General features: G+C 38.3%; 1 protein-coding gene and 1 long non-coding RNA gene across 2 annotated transcripts; both read left to right on the forward strand.

The window, feature by feature from the left end:
* Window positions 1–1,480: 1,480 nt before the first annotated feature.
* Window positions 1,481–2,568, forward strand: LOC112566372. The gene is made up of 2 exons (XR_003099573.1): window positions 1,481–1,739; window positions 2,087–2,568. It is a non-coding gene; the product is annotated as an uncharacterized LOC112566372 (long non-coding RNA).
* Window positions 2,569–11,277: 8,709 nt separating this feature from the next.
* Window positions 11,278–13,427, forward strand: LOC112567366. Its single transcript, XM_025244065.1, has 2 exons — window positions 11,278–11,642; window positions 13,025–13,427. Exons 1-2 carry the CDS (start codon window positions 11,536–11,538, stop codon window positions 13,221–13,223), a joined length of 306 nt encoding a protein of 101 aa, XP_025099850.1. The 5' UTR covers window positions 11,278–11,535; the 3' UTR covers window positions 13,224–13,427.
* Window positions 13,428–17,799: the final 4,372 nt, after the last annotated feature.

The following is a 17,799-nucleotide window of genomic DNA, read 5'->3' on the forward strand; positions in this document are numbered from 1 at the left end:
CATCAGGGTCAGAGAGAAAACCGTCTCAATACGCAAATTGGGAGCGCGAGTCGAGATTGGGTCAATATGGCGGACACGCAACTCGCCAGTCGAGACCTACTTTGCGCTTACGGCGTAGTTGAGATGTACAGAGCAGGCACAGCACCTCGACCACCTTAGCAGCCAGCAACAAGCCCAAACGATATGACAGCTGTGGCGCACGACCTGTCCCAACCCCCTCCCCCCGGCCATGTATCCAACTCCCCCCCTCCTTCTCCTTCCGAATGTTACCTCGGCGAACGTAACCTCGCTTTCACCTAGCTAGGAATCGTCAGTGAGGTTTACAAGTCAGTTATATAAGCAAACATGAGCGACATTTTCCCAATGTGTTCGAATAGCAGAACGTTGGTGTTACAAGATGTCATCTATTCTGGTAAGTGTTTTCTAGACATTTAGGCACCGTTTAATTACAACTTTTCTAGTTAGACAAAGGTTTCATTGTAGTCAGACTTGAATCCATGTTCTACCTAGACGTTTTTCCTTACCAGGCGATACATACCAACCAGAAGGAGTGGGTTCATTAGACCGTCTACTCTAGTAATCGAGCCTAGGATGTTTTCTATTAATAGATACATACAGGTTGAGTCGGTTCACTATTTTGTTATCATTTACAAAAATGAGCTAAAGTACTAACGGTAGATACAAGTCTGTTAGAATTTCTTTCACTAAAATGGCCACTCAGTAATAGATGTTTAATAAAAGTACACTATAACATTTTAAAAAATACAAGAACTTAAAAAATAAATCATTTAAAGAATTTTAAAATATCATGGGGGAAGCGTGTAAGCAGAGATACTGTGATAGCTAAAATTTAACTTGTAAATCAGGACATCCTTTATTAAAAGCGAATTCACATGTGTATACTTTCAATGTGTATACTTGAATTAAACTTTTAAAAATGAAGGAAACTGTAGAACATAAATGCATGCGTCTCTCTGGCGGATATGAATAGGTTATGGTGCTTGTATATCCAGCTCCCCCGGATAGCCCTCTGAGATAAAGAAAGTGTTATTTTGTGGTAAGAGCACTTAACATTTGCTTCACAGGTCCTGTAGTTAGACGAAGGTACTAATTGTCTACGGTTATTATACAGTCTAAGGGTTTACTATAGTATTTGGAACTTTTGGCAGAAGAATGTTAAATTAAACATGAAACACACTTTTCCTAACATTTACCACCGATCACTTGAAGCTGTTCAAAAACACACATACACACTGCAGGGGTGGTTCTACCTCGTTACATCAGTAGGATAAGCTTCATCTCAATCTGAGAGTGATGAAATATTTTATTAATGTTAAAAAACAGCCTAATGTTTTAGTTCGAGAAAAACAATTTTGATGACAAGTTAATTATTCCACTGTAATATGACAAAGTGTGCCATGTGCTGCATGAATTGTTTTGTTTCATTTGCAGAATCACCAGGTTAGAGACATCATAATTGTAAACACGGAACTAGAAACTAGTCTCGGAAAAAGACTTGCTAAGAATACGCCTGGAAGAGCATCGTCTCAGTCGGCTACTACATCACGACTATCAGGATGCCAGCTCTCACCTGACCCTGTCGTCTCACCTCCCTACCTTGAGGTACCAGCCATCCCTTGCCGCTCCATCTTCATGACCAGCGTGGAGACCAGGTGGCGGACTTTCGAGAACTATGAGGACTTTCAGAATGGTCTTATAACAAGCGAGGAGGTTAAAAGGTACTCTCATTCTTTCAATCTCTTTAATGGAGTAGAGTTGGTTATGCTTTTAACGTATTTAAGGCTCAAGACAAGGTCGAGGTCTTAGAAGCAGGTATATAAACTACCCATGATGATTAATGACCATCAAGTGTACTCAGTAGAAAAGCTTTCATAAGTCAAGCGACTTACTGTTGAAAACGTTTGCTAGTTTGTTTTGAAAATGGAAAATGTATTTGACTGCGATTAATACTAAGCACAAAAGTTTAATTGGATGAACATGTCACATGTAAGGGGTGCTACGACTTCCCCTATTATTAATACAGCAGTACAAGAAAGAAATGTGACAAAAAAACGATCTGTTTCAGGCTTGCATCCGATGGGTACTTCTACGTTCGGGGAAGAATTGAATGCTTCTGCTGTGGGTTGAGGCAAGATTTGCCCCATGATGCCAACTGCCTAAGAAAATTAATGATCCTTAATCATGCCAGACCAGAGGAACCCATGGATACCTGAAAGTCTCACAGGGCGAGATAACCAAGCATGTCCACCACAGTCATCCTAGAATGTCTCTTTCATCGTTTGTCGGATGTGTGTCTGAAAAAAAAAATCCGACAAAATGCCACTGATACCTTTTCACACGACCAGTCATGGATTATTTATCTTCAAAGTTCCTGCTTGTGCTTAAAAACGGAAAAACTGAAGTTGACACACATCTGTGTTAGCAAACACACAGCATTCTTTGTGCACATGCCATCCACAGAAAAATATTTTGTGGAAACACTTTTGAGTTAACATTACAAATGATATTGAAATATATAATATATGAATAAATGATTCTTAAATATGAGTGCTTACACGTGTATTTTGTTACTCCAATGCTTGTTTGATCATGGTCGGCACACGGCAAACGTATGGTATAAGGGAGATAATTTGACAAACTTGCCGACAATAGGATCCTGTAAACAAATCACACCTGAAACTTTAACTTGAAAATCACACTTAAAGAAGTATGAAAACAAAATCACGCTCGAAAGATTTAATGACTGATTTTTTTTAAAGCTATCGATGCAAGCAAGAAATATCAGTAAGGAAGGTAATGCCTACCCTACATACACAGAGTTGTCTTGAAATGGTTAGTGTTTATTAATTTATATTGGTTAAAGAAAATGTTTACTGCTAGGCGGTATTAAAGGAATCCACACTATGTTTTTTACCCGGAAGTGGAAAAATATATTGTCTAGGTAGTGAGTTTATAAATTTTCTAATGAATAAAACACACAACCCTTCAAGGTATGATGGCAAGAAACATTTTATACAACTAAATGTAAAATGTGCATCCAAATACACTGGGGAATTTAAAGTGGAATGTCTTTTCTACAACCTTTATATTGTTAGCGAAACCACAATTTATTTTAGTGATTGGTTGTGAGAAGGTATAAAAGTGGACACGAAGATAATAATAAATTTACATACCAGTACTTTTAGCTACTTTACCACGAACTTTCTACAGTTTGCAGGAGTTCTAAATGCAATATATTACAGATTAAAAATCTAGAAGGAACCGAAGCAACAACAAAAAAAAGACAGCTAGGGGATATAATATTAAGGGGAATAAATCTGTACAATGGAAACTTGGAAGCTCTGACTCTCTTCCAACAGGAATTGTGAAATAAGAGTTTAGCTCTGAAAAAACACAAAGGAAAGTTGTAAATAACAAATGCAATAAGACAACAAAAGACAATTTTGGTCGGAGGGAATGTAAAATTGTTAAAAATATTTGCTGTGGATGCCTGGCTTAGAAAAACAAGGAATAAAAAGAGATAGAAAGAAACAGAGAAAAAAGCATAATTGTTTGGGCAAACTTAACATAGAACACATAAAACCCCTGGACAGATTTTTTAAAAGTGAGAGCGTGTCTTCGACACTCTTCTTGGAGGTTGGGAGGGTAATAATTTTCCCTGCTTCTGGTGGGTGATGTCCATGTGTGTCACCTCACTGAGCACAGATACAGAGAGGATTTCTTATTACCACATCTGCACAAAGATTTTGTTTTGTGTACGCATGCACGAACGCAACTACACAAAACTTGGATTAGTTGGTAGTAGGAACTGGGTGAGCACATTTACTGTATTGATGTTGTCACCAATCATGCTTCAGACAAAACAAGTCAGAACATACCATGTATACAAACTCATACACACGAACACAAGTCTTCGTCGCAAAAGTGTCGAGAACAGTTCCACCTTAATATTGACTTCTCAAAGATGCACGACTAATGAGGGCGCAGTTCACTTTAATGTATGCCGACTGGTGCTGTTGACAAACCACCTTTGTGACGAGTGGTTATGTGTGGAGATCTCAGTAACAGTAAACAAGTTGAAGGAGAATGTTGCGACAGCACTATCACAGGAGAATGAGTAATGTGCAGTTGTTCTTTTTACTTTTTGTTTTACATTGTGTGTTTGTGCTTTTTCCCGAACTTATATTTGCAGCCAAAGGATGATAATGGGGTGAGGATTAGGAGATTAGAGGTAAGTTTGTGTCGTTTGTATACTGTCTATTTCTCTCTCACACACACCGTTACATTTATGAGGATAAAATAATCAGCAAACTTTCAGTGGAGAGATCCACCTTCACCTGGACCAATGGTAATTTTCGCTAGACATGTTCATTCCGGAAGGAGCTCCTGCTTGTCCTTACCACAGCACGAACAATATGTTGTTTTTTTTCTGCCTTGAAGCTCACCTCACATCAGGGTCAAAGAAAAATCCGTCTCCACACCAACGTGCTTTATTCGAGTGCTTGTATGAAGAATTCGGGTTAAAAGGTTAGTGACTGAACTTAACGTCCCAGTGTCCGCCATATTGATCCAATCTCGACTCGCGCACCAAAGGTTGTAATACGCAAATTGGGAGCGCGAGTCGAGATTGGGTCAATATGGCGGACACGCAACTCGCTAGTCGACACCTTTGCGCTTACGGCGTAGTTGAGATGTACAGAGCAGGCACAGCACCTCGACCACCTTAGCAGCCAGCAACAAGCCCAAACGATATGACAGCTGTGGCGCACGACCTGTCCCCCCGCCCCCGGGCATGTAACCATCTCCCCCCCTCTTCTTCCGAGTGTTCGCTCATCCAATGGAACCTCGCTTTCACCTAGCTAGGAATCGTCAGTGAGGTTTACAAGTCAGTTATATAAGCAAATCATGAGCGACATTTTCCCAATGTGTTCGAATAGCAGAACGTTGGTGTTACAAGATGTCATCTATTCTGGTAAGTTTTTCTAGACATTTAGGCACCGTTTAATTAACAACTTTTCTAGTTTAGACAAAGGTTTCATTGTAGTCAGACTTGATATCCATGTTCTACCTAGACGTTTTTCCTTACCAGGCGATACATACCAACCAGAAGGAGTGGGTTCATTAGACCGTCCTACTCTAGGTAAACGAGCCTGGGATGTTTTCTATTAATAGATACATACAGGTTGAGTCGGTTCACTATTTTGTTATCATTTACAAAAATGAGCTAATGTACTAACGGTAGATACAAGTCTGGTAGAATTTCTTTCACTTAGATGACCACTCAGTAATAGATGTTTAATAAAAGTACACTATAACATTTTAAAAAAGTAGAAGAACATTAAAAAAGAAATCATTTAAAGAATTTTAAAATATCATGGGGGAAGCGTGTAAGCAGAGATACTGTGATAGCTAAAATTTAACTTGTAAATCAGGACATCCTTTATTCAAAGCGAATTCACATGTGTATACTTTCAATTTATATACTTCAATTTAGCTTTTGAGAATGAAGGAAACTGTAAAACATAAATGCATGAGTCTCTCTGGAGGAAATGAACAGATTATGGTGCTTGTATACCTAGCTCCCCCGAATAACCCTCTGAGATAAAGAAAGTTATTTTGTGGTAAGAGCATTTAATATTTGGTTCACAGGTCCTGTAGTAAGACGAATGTACTAATTATCTACGGTTATTATACAGTCCAAGGCAGTGGTTCTTAACTGGGGTTCGATCGAACCCTAGGGGTTCGGTGAGTCGGTCTAAGGGTTTCGGCGGAGCCTCCGCCACGGAGGTCAAGACACCCGCAATAGATAACATTAAAGAAGGGTTCGGTGAATGTGCACATGAAACTTGTGGGTTCGGTACCTCAAACAAGTTTAAGAACCACTGGTCTAAGGGTTTACTATATTTTTGGAACTTTTGGTTGAAGAATGTTAAATTGAAAAATGAAAAACACTTTAAATAACATTTACCACCGATAACGGGACGCTGTTTAAAACCAACAGACTGCAAGGGGTGGTTCTACCTCGTTAGTTCAGTAGGATAAGCTTCATCTCAATCTGAGAGTGATGTAATGTTTTCTTAATTTAAAAAAAAACAGCCTAATGTTTTATGCGAGACTTAACTACGAGAAAAACAGTTTTGATGACAAGTTAATTATTCCACTGTAATATGACAAAGTGTGCCATGTGCTGCATGAATTGTTTTGTTTCATCTGCAGAATCACCAGGTTAGAGACATCATAATTGTAAACACGGAACTAGAAACTAGTCTCGAAAAAATACTTGCTAAAACTACGCCTGGAAAAGCTTCGTCTCAGTCGGCTACTACATCACAACCATCAGGATGCCAGCACTCACCTGACCCTGTCGTCTCACCTCCCTACCTTGAGGTACCAGCCATCCCTTGCAGTTCCATCTTCATGACCAGCGTGGAGACCAGGTGGCGGACTTTCGAGAACTATGAGGACTTTAAGAATGGTCTTATAACAAACGAGGAGGTTAAAAGGTACTCTCATTCTTTCAATCTCTTTAATGGAGTAGAGTTGGTTGCGCTTTGAAAGTATTTAAGTCTGTGAGGTAAAGGTTGAGGTCTGAGAAGCAGGTATATAAAGTATCTCTGATGATTAATGACCGTCAAGTGTACTCAGTAGAAAGCTTTAAGCCTCAGGCAACATTACTTAAAACGTTTGCTAGTTTGTTTGAAAGTGGAAAGTGTATTTGCCTGTCTAATACTAAGTGTGAAGAGTTTTACTATCTGAATATATATCACACATGTAAGGGGTGCTGCGACTTCCACGTGTATTAATTAATACAGAAGTACAAGAAAGAAATGTGACAAGAAAAACGATCTGTTTCAGGCTTGCATCCGATGGGTACTTCTACGTTCGGGGAAGAGTTGAATGCTTCTGCTGTGGGTTGAGGCAAGATTTGCCCCATGATGCCAACTGCCTAAGAAAATTTACGATGCTTAATCAGACCAGACCAGAGGAACCCATGGATACCTGAAAGTCTCACGAGGGCGAGATAACCAAGCATGTCCACCACTGTCATCCTGGAATGCCTCTTTCATCGTTGAGTGATGGGTTTCTGAAAAAAACAATCTCCGAAACAATGCCACTGATACCTTTTCAGATGACCAGTCATGGATTATTTGTCTTTAAAGTTCTTGCTAATGATTAAAAACAGAAAAACTGACGTTGACATGTCTGTTAGCAAACTCACAGCATTCTTTGTGCAGATGCACTTCTGAATGAATATTACAAATTGTAATTTAATGTATAATACATGAATAAATGATACTTAAATATATGTCCTTACACGTGTATTTTGTTACTCCAATGCTTGTCTGATTATGTTCGGCATATGGCAAGCATATGGTGTAAGGGAGATAATTATACAAATCTTGCCTACAATAGGATCCTGTAAACAAATCACACTTGAAAACGCCACCTTTAGAAATCACACTTCAAACTTACACTTGAAAATCACACCTAAAGAAGCATGAAAAAATCACGCTTGAAAGTTTTTAATTACCGTGATTATTTTTATTTATTTTTTTTTTTTGTTCTATCCATGGAAAGCGAGCAAGAAAAATCATTAAGGAAGGTTATGATTACCTTACATACAAAGGGTGTTCTTGAAATGGTTAATGTTTATTTCTTCTTGTCTGCAGTAAGAATATGTTGGCTAAAGAAAATGTTTACAGCTAGGCAGTATTAAAGAAATCTACACTATGCTTGTACCCAGAACTGGAAAAATATATTGTCTAGGTAGTGAGTTTATAAATTTTCTAATTAATAGAACACAACCCTGCCAGGTATGATGGCTAGAAACATTTTAAACAACTAAATGTAATATGTGCATCCAAATTTACTGGTGAATTTAACGCAGAATGTCTTGTCTACAGCCTCAGTGTTATGGGAAACCACAATTTATTTTTCAATGATTGGTTGCCAGAAGATATAAACAGATAATGTTGATTACTTCACATACCGGGAGTTTGAGCTACATTACCACTTCCTTTTTACAGTTTATAGGCGTTCCAAATGTCATTCCTCTAAACCTCAATCCCACAAACCCTCACCCATACCCTGTGAAGTTTAGTAAGCTCATGGCTTTCAGTCTTGTGTCTCGCCAGTTCGATGTTTAAAATTATTACAACGGCAAAAGGTTTGACAAGGGACGCTATCAGTGGCATACAGCTGAGAAGAAATTGGAGTTAGTTCTCTTTGGATCATTTCCTGCTTTGGTTACACTCTTACTCGATTATAATTATTCTCATTCATCAGAGATAGTCTTTTGTATAGAAACGTTAAATTTTTTTTTTATAAAGCAATCTCTCCACACGGACAAACACATTTTAACACATACCTTAAGAGAAACTTTAGTTCACATTCAGCTCAGTAGAGCTCATGTGTACATGTACATGTACATAAATTTTCTCACTCTTGGAATAATGATGTTTGTTGGTAGGTTTGACTGTATTAAGGAGGACATCCTCAAAGACCTACTGCATCGTCATAGCTCATCTCATTACAGAAAGTCCTGTCAAGACTTCTACTCACCTGGTGGACAATAACTTTCATGGTGTTGTATTCTCCGTCCGCTCTCTGGATATGTAGGTACAGATGTCTTTTGCCAGTTCGCCTAATCAACAAAGATGGGTGAATTCTGATTTACACTTATTAACAGTCGTTAAAGCAAGAAATTCACAAAGAAAAAAAAGCACATTGTCTTCTCCAGCCATCCAGCTTCTATGGCTTGTGCACTCTCATGATAACCAAGATCACAGTTGTCACGAGAAACTGTTTATCGGTCTGTTAAGGGATAAGCAGAAAAATAGCCATGAATGTGAAACAAATGACTTATCATAGCTGCTATTCCTTACCAACTACGGCTATCTGCTCGAGCTAAATTCCCCAAAAGTCAGCTAATCCAGTAAATATCTGTGTAAGGTGACTAGGTGGATAACTCAAATAAAATATACATATCAATATCATAAAACTCGCTGAGACTAACAGCGGAGAACTTCGCAAGAGGCTAAGCGTTGGTCTCGGCAGACAGACAGCAGTCCACCTATACACGTCATTGGTGTATACAACATCCACAATTGGTGAAGCCGCCTGGACTAGAGAGCCCGCCCCCCTCAAACCTATTTAGCAGCCAGGAGTTCGCTCGCTCGCCGTGGTGGCCTACAGGACATCTCAAGGCAGAAAAGAAAAAGGAAATAAAAAAAAAAATAGAGCAGTTTTTCTCTTCTTTTTTTTTTCCTGCGTAGGTTTTGATGATTGGACGCCGTTGGAGCCGCACAGCGCTGTGCGTCTCGCTGAGGCACACGCGTGAACAACAGACTCCGCCTATAACTACTAGAGTTGCTCCTATCACCCTTTTTGTAGAGTGGTAGGATCATCGACTCAGCCCATTTCTTAGGATATACACCTTTAAGAAATAGTTCAATACCTTTTTTTTCTTAAAAAAGTCAACAACTTTTGAACAAGAGTATTTTAGTTCACTTATTATTCCATCTGGTCCAGCAGCTTTTTTGTTCTTTAATTTCTTCAAAGTTAACATGATTTCTTATTTTGAAATTGGACGGTTAAAAGAGTTTTTTTCCCATGAATCCTCTGTTATCACTTCTTCATGGTTATCCACCTTCTTATCGAACAGGTTTTTACAGTGCTGGTATTAACTACTAGTATTAACTAGAATGTTATTTTTATAAGTATTTAACTTTTGAGAGATTTTCTCCATAGTATCCCAGAAAGTATACTGATTATAAATAGATGCTGTCAATTTTTGGATCATACGATCATTAAAGTTTTTTGTTCTGAGAAGTTTTTTTTTTTTGGTACTTATTTCTGACTTTACAACATAAATGACTTTCTCCCTCGCCTATTGATTTCCTAAATTTCTTAACTAATCGCCAAACATTTTTTTTTCCAGTGTGTAAAGGTCATTGTATGAAAGGTCCATAAGGAGAGCAGATCAGTGACACTATCATCGCCATAAGGTTTGGGCAAAGAACAGCTGGTATGAGGCAAATGGGTTTCCATCTGCAGTTCCTACTCAAAATGTCAGCATCATCATCTGAATTATAGGCAATGGATTAAAAAAAACAATTTGACAGAAGTAAAATAGACATTAAATTTTATTTTTTAAAATTACTTTAGGGATTAGATTTGCTTCAAAGACAATACTTTCTTCTCTTTCAATTACTGTGCTTGCAAGTACACTGTAATGTGACAGTGCAATAATTCTACAAAGAGCATCAAAAACTGTGCTACATTATTTCTTACACAATGACAACAGTCTATGATTCTTGAAAATATAATAAAGAACCCATTTCTTCTTCAATCTCCTCCACTCTGTGTGCATATTTGTGTTGTGAGAGATGGTGTGTGAATGATTATAAGGAGCATGTGATATCTACTAAATGTTAGTGCTCGTGCACCTTAGGGGTATCATGGGTGTTTGAGTCTACCTTCAATTATGGGAAAGAAACCATATTAGCTATATATAGATTTATTTAAATTGCCCTCACTGTTTTGTTGGATTATGCACAGCTATATATAAATATAGACACACACTATTAGAGATAATTTATGATTTGAAACGTTAGATTTCTTGCTATTTATTACAGAAAACAGTAATAACTCACATACTACTAATTAAAAGCTATTGGAGTAGGGAAGATATCTCGTAAAATATAAGCTACGACTGATAATGCAGCACATTACTTCGTATCATTCTAAAAGTAACAACAATATAAATAGAAGGACAAAAATTTAAGTGAACTTGAAAAACAATTCCAGTCATGCCTTCACGGGTGATAATACATTTCTGGATCCGATCTTTGTTCCTCAATCTCTGAATTTTAAAAAAATCCTTTCTTTTTCTTCTCTGTTTGCTGTGATCAGTGGACAGGTCTTTGATGAATGTGAAGAATCCATGTATTCATAAACTTAAATTGCAAACATACAATTTTTGAATACACATAATTTCAAAGCAAATATCCAAAACAGTATAAGCAGTCATTACTCCTATTCAAACTCCAGCTAATACAGAGGACACCGCAGTAGTCATTATATACATATTATGAACATTACGATGTGCACTGTATTACCAATGTCAAGTCGATCCCAGTGTCAACTGATGCGAAAGTACGAACTGATAAGGCTAGATGCTATTTATAGACATATTACTCATTGAAACACCAAATGCTTGTGTTGAAATGCTAGCAATAACCAAAAATTGCTACCATACACAAGTTCGTCTTCTACTCATCGCGGACCGATATCGAGGTTTGTCGGCGGAAGGAGACAAGGGGTCGAAATCACTTAAATTTTTCGATTGTTTTAAATATCGACAACCGAGGCAGAGCTAATAAGTGGTAATAAAGTGCACAGCAATCGTAATTAAATATGATTTTCAAACGTGTTGAGCCGTCATAGCCTTGACTGTAACTTGAAAGCCTAAATTTTGCAATGACTAACCACTTCCTGTGAAAAAAAAGATGAATGGCTGCCTGCTACCGGGAAGATATGGCTAGGGAAGATCTGAGGCTTGAAACATTCGCAATCAACAATGATTTTCCAAATACTAGGACACAAGAAACACCCAGAAGGTATCGATGCTATGTTTATTATTGTTGGGATATTTTATGCCGACTTGTTGTTTACACACTTTTAAATTAGTATTTCAAGCAATGCGGAAATCAACAACTTTCTCTCCTGTGTCCTCAAAGACGTGTGTATTTTAAACATTCTACCGTAGCAAGATGAAAGATGTTCATTTTTAGCTTTAACTAATTGAACTGTTCCCATGTTGATGCAGACATACATATATGTATCTTATTGCTAGTATGAACACTATTTTGAATTGCCTCTGGGGATCCATAAAGTTGCATTGTATTGTAGAATGAATGGTATCTTGCTGCATCAACACAACGTAGAAGAACATTAAACCTATATATATATACACCACTCTATTCAACAGGTAATGTTCAATTACTTATAGATGTGTTATGTATAGATGGATAGAAGTATAGTGAACATATATATAATGTCCCTTTTGTAAGAAAACATGCCTGACGACCATATCAAGTTCTATGAAAATGTCTATTTGCCTATTGATTGCTGTTGAACATTTTATTATTATTGTAAATATCTCCGCATGTCATGATGACCACGGGTCATTAGCATTAAAGATGTCATGTCATTGTATGTCTCTCTCTCTGTATATAAAACACCTCAATTATTTTATCAAAACACTCCTCTGCACTAAAAGAAGGACAGATCTTCCTCTCTGACCCTGCCAGCCAATACTCTCCTACCCATGAAATAAATTTTTGGAACCTGCATAAATTCTTCGATACAGAAATATTATTGTTTGATGACATGATGCCTAAACGTGTAAATTTTATACTACGACAATGCATATCGTCCCTGTTTATGTGATATGTGTAAAAAATGTGTGAAATTCCTTGGTCTATCTGGTATATGGTAACCAGCTTGACATAATTACAAGTCATTTCCATTTCAAGTTATCGCTTACTCTGTCTTTAGATATTACTATTAATACTCTTTAGATATTACTAATAATACTCTCACTGACATAAAAAGCAACCATCTGCTTAGAAGCCTGGAAAGTTTTGGAAGGATAAATTGAGTGAGAAATGGCAACAACAAAAATGTACATACCAGTGCAAAGTGGAAACTTTATACAAGTAAACATTTAGAATTTCCAATATTTTGAAAACATAGGCATGAAATGTTAGAAGAAAACAATGAAGTTATTCTTGGACTTAAGAGACATGCATTAAATGTTTTAAATTTATGCTTCATTTAAATCTGAAAAAGAAACGCTTTCAATATTGTTAGTCTTCTGACATTGGCGGCTCTACGTTGTTAAGAGATAGTTCTGCAGTTTTATAAGCAATTTTACACACTTATCAATGCTTGTTTACATGTGAAAAAAATTATGTAACTTTGATATCTCAATTTCCAGGTTGGCTGCCGGCGGCTACTTCGCCAACAGCCGCACGTTAGTCCAGTGCTTTGGATGTGGTCACACTCCTGTCCAGGAGCACCACGAACTGTGCCCCAGAGAAAATCTAAACGTGCCCATTGGACAGGCTGATCAGGTGAACCCCACCGACCCAGTCGACCCCTTGGGACTTTACAACACCTGTGTCAATATTCGCTAATAGCAATATTGTTATCATTCCAGTAAATGCAGTAATACATGTGCTTCATGTTTGTCTTGTGGCCTTATGCTCCACTGGTGATGAAAAGGAATAAGAAGAAATTATTCGTGTCTACCATTCGCTACATTGTATAATGTTTATTTTCAAAACGTAAGATACTCGGGGTATTTTACAAAGGATAAAATAGCCTTTTGATGTACATTTGTTCACCCTGATTTTGTATTCTGTTTTCCCATTTTGTAACCAGAGCTTTGAAGTTTAGGACGAAACGTCTTTAACACGAACATCACAGCCGTTTGTTTTATCTGCTCATTTTCTCAAATGAGTTTAAATACACAATTTTAAACACACCACCAATTAGTTAACCCAATTAAACGTCCATTGTTCTTTATCCCCGTGTCAACCAGCATGGCACAAACACAAAAGACAAGAGCAAGACAAGGTCGACAATTTTTTTTTTTTTGAGAACTGACCGCCATAGACATTAGGATAACCAGGGTTTATGCAATATATCTGATATGTAAACAATTAAACACAAGATACCTATGAATGACACCTTTCCTAAATGTGGTATTTGTAATGGCTGCAACACCATCTACCCACATCACAGGTGAATGTCCTTTCAGTGGATCGTCAGGGTCAGTAAGTTACCGTGGAGGATAGCGAATTTCCTCTAATAATATCTGCAACTGGATTACTTTCACATGGTAGAAAGTTAAAGAACAAATCGGTCTCCCTACTGCCTCTTCTACCTCAACCATCACAACATTCTTACTTCACCTCAGTAAATATTTGTGTAGCTGTTCACTGCGCAAGAGACTCTGTTATTTAGTTGTATTTTAGGCAACCTTAGTCTTCCAGTTGTAAACACACGTGAATATTTGTATCCCTTGCAAATAGTTACCGCATGCCACAGGATCAATTAAATGCAATCAAGGCAAAAAGTACTTCATGTACATGACATACTTCATGAAAATAACAAAAGTTTAAATACCCACTGGTCCAAATTTTTCTCTCAAATCTACCGGTTTACTTCTTTAAAAAAAAAAGATATGAATGACAGAAACCATTGGTTTTTTTTTAGTTGTTATTGTCTACAAGTTACAGAATGAATTTCTAGCCTAAATTATATTGTGACTTTGTATAACAAGTTTCAGAAAGCAGGCTGTTTATATTTAGTTAAAATAAAGTACATATCTAGTTTATTCATTACTTCACTGATAACCCTTTTTTTTGTTTTGTTTTCTGGGTTTTTTTTTTTGGGTTGTTTTGGTTTTTGTTTGTTTGTTTGTTTGTTTGTTTGTTTGTTTGTTTGTTTGTTTGTTTTGTACATGCAAGCAACTTTCTCGTTTTATTCAAAATCTGATCTCTCCAAGCATGCAGCATTGCCACAAATCAGGTTTCGTATACAGGTTTATTTTATGAGAAGGCATTCTCCCAAAACTCTGAGCCAGTAATTAGCTCCATTTTGTTGAGGGATTCCCATGTTTTTGCAAACCTTTGCGGCATTATGCTGGAACATTAAGCTTACTTCAGTGTTTGTGGCTCCATAGAACATGACAGTTGACAGCGCTCATTAATTATGACAGATATCTATAGTAATAAAGAGATTATGATCAATTATAATAATAAAATATAGGGTTAGAAGCTAAAATCACTTAGGGAAAAAAAACAAAAAAGGAACTCCAGTTTACCTTTTATTTGAAGAATTTTATTTTTGAAGAAAGCCTGCATTTATAAAACTTAATTTGTTGAAAGTCTCACGAAAATTTCTTAAAATCCCAGTTACATTTATAGCATAGATTTTTATTGCCAGACGGAAGAGAATATATCTATCTGTGAGCTAAGAGACATCGAAGAAGCACTTTACTGTCTGCCTTTTCTCATGATTCCATTTACCCCAATGTGATCACAGATGTTTTATACCCTGATGTATGCTGTTAAGGAAGGACTACATCCAAAACTAGTCAACTTTAAGTAGACATGATACGGTCAATAGTTTTGTTCTACCGGCTATCACTTAAGGGATTAAATGTAAATATTTATGACTTTATATAAGGAATATGTATACAATTATTGCATTTACAACTGTGAAGTGTTGACTGCTTGTTTTTCTTAGCACTTTAAGCTTTTTTGTTATATATTATTGCACTGTGTTATTGTTCAAGTTGTTATGTCATTTTATGTATTCATTCATATGCCCTCAGATTTGAAAATATCATTTGTGTCATATATATATATATATGTATGTGCCAAGATAAAATTCTTGTGTTCAGTTACATCATCGTTCCTTCTTTTTTATTTACAGGAAATCCCTTAAAATCACATAAGTCTTCCAAACAACATCGATCATTCTTTTAACCATGTTAATGAATGTCCTAATAATATACGGAATGCATATACTTGAATATAATTGGTTTATTTATGCATATAAGAAAACTTTGGTCGAGCTGTAATACATGAGATCATTTTCAATAAAACTAGACGTCAGTAAGAGGCAGTTGAACATGTGTGCAGCTGCAACAGCAGCAGCAGCAGCAACAACAACAACAACAACAACAACAACAACAACAACAAAAGAGCGTAAACCTCAGCAAGCCTGGCAGCGTGATAGGACTCAAGAGTCAACACTGGAAAAACAAGTCCTAAGGAACAACGTGACGAATAATAATAACCTGAAGCGAGAGACCACTAATGGACGAAAAAGAATTTATGTATCCTGTCAGCAAGTTGACACCAGATAGTGACTGTGAACAAGATGTCAACACCAGGAGCAGCAAAGCCAACCAAACGTTTGCAATGCGTAAGCCCATCTGGAGATCCACTGGCCTCAGCATCCACACAAAGATAAAGATCTTCAAGAGAAACATTCTTAGTGTCCTCCTATATGCGTCAGAGGGCTGGAACACCACAGCCTCCATCTAGAAAAAGCTAAAAGTGTTCTGAACTAAGTGTTTGAGTGCATACAAAAGATCTTTTGGCCCAACACCATCTCGAATGAAAAACTGCAAGACAGGGCAAGGACAGGGCAAGGACGTGCTCCTTGGTAGAAGCAATCGTACGTCGGTGGCGATGGGTAGAACATATGTGTGTCGAATGCCTTCAGACTCCCCACAACAGCCCTTCGATGGACACCGAAGGGAAAGTGGAAAAGAGGAAGGCCCAACCAGACACGGAAGTGAACCACTTAGAACAGACCTGGGCAAACGCCGGCCCGCGGTTCGGATCCGGCCCGCCTCCTGTCTCCGACCGGCCAGCCCGCTTGCCCGCCCGCCAGTATATATATATACTATATGTACAGTATTGGGTAAAACTGAGTTAACTATATTAGTCCGGCCCTCTAAAACCATCCCAATTTCTCATGCGGCCCCTTGGGGAAATTAATTGCCCACCCCTGACTTAGAATGACCTCACGAGCAGAGGACGATCACTCGAGACATTGAGACAAGTTCCAAAACAACAGCAGACAGAACCAGATGGAGGTCCCTTGTTGTCGCCTCACCTGCTATACGGCGCAGAGAGGACTGACTTAATGAATGAGCTAGAAATAAAACCAGTAGTGGTTCAAGTGATCGTGGGGGTGCGATATCACACCCCTATAGGTAGGTAACGGTTAAGGTCGTCCCATGACCATTTTCGGGTCGATAGTGAGTGAGGTGCTAGAGACTTCGGGTCCAGCGTTACCTGTCTTCTCCGCCTCGATTTCTGACCTTCCCAAACCCTTTTTGGAGGCAGGTACATATTCCCGCCAGTTGAGTCGACTGGGGAAAGTGAGCTATCCTTTACAGCAGCTGTTCTCAACCTTTTACTTGTGACACCCCCTGACGAACAATGGCACATCCGTGCGCCCCCCCCCCCTTAGCCACACAATGTAAGCTAATTTCACTAATACCGGTATAAGAAACTTGTAAAAAATGACCACCTTCGCGCCCCCCTTGTAAGCACGTCGCGCCCCCCGGGGGGGGGGGTCGCCCCACCGTTTGAGAACCGCTGCTTTACAGGTATCGAACCGGTGCACCTTTCAGTTCTGAATCAGTGCTCTTACTGCTCAACTATCCACTCCTTAGCACGCCTGCAGGTCAGGAGCAGTAGAGCTAAAGGTTATGATTATCATCACTAGGTGAACACAAGCACGGGGGTGAAAATAGTGATCACGACGTCCAATCACAGAGTTGTAAATGGCGAAAGTAGCTGAACAGATGAGAGGGACCTAGAGAAATTGACCAGCAGTTGTGCTGAGGTAAGGTTGATGATGTGGGAAATACAGAGGAACAATTGTCTGAAAGGTCCAGCAACATACAGCTATGACCACGGTAAGAAAGCGGCCAGTTAAGTGTTACATCTGTGGCGATGGTCATAGTCGTCGTAACTTGCATCAGGGGAAAGAACTGGCCTCACGCAAACACCCACAGCGAGAAGATCAGTGGTTTCCAATGTTATTTATCAGTTGTAGAAATGCGGGACATGTCTGAAGATTATGTCTCGAAAAGGCAGACGGGCAGGTGGCGTACGCGTGAGTGAGTGCTTAATACTTTGATTTTATTCCTTCTTACATATTTTTACACTATTAAAAGTT

This window comes from Pomacea canaliculata, linkage group LG6, assembly GCF_003073045.1.
Source record: "Pomacea canaliculata isolate SZHN2017 linkage group LG6, ASM307304v1, whole genome shotgun sequence".
NCBI lineage: Eukaryota > Metazoa > Mollusca > Gastropoda > Architaenioglossa > Ampullariidae > Pomacea > Pomacea canaliculata.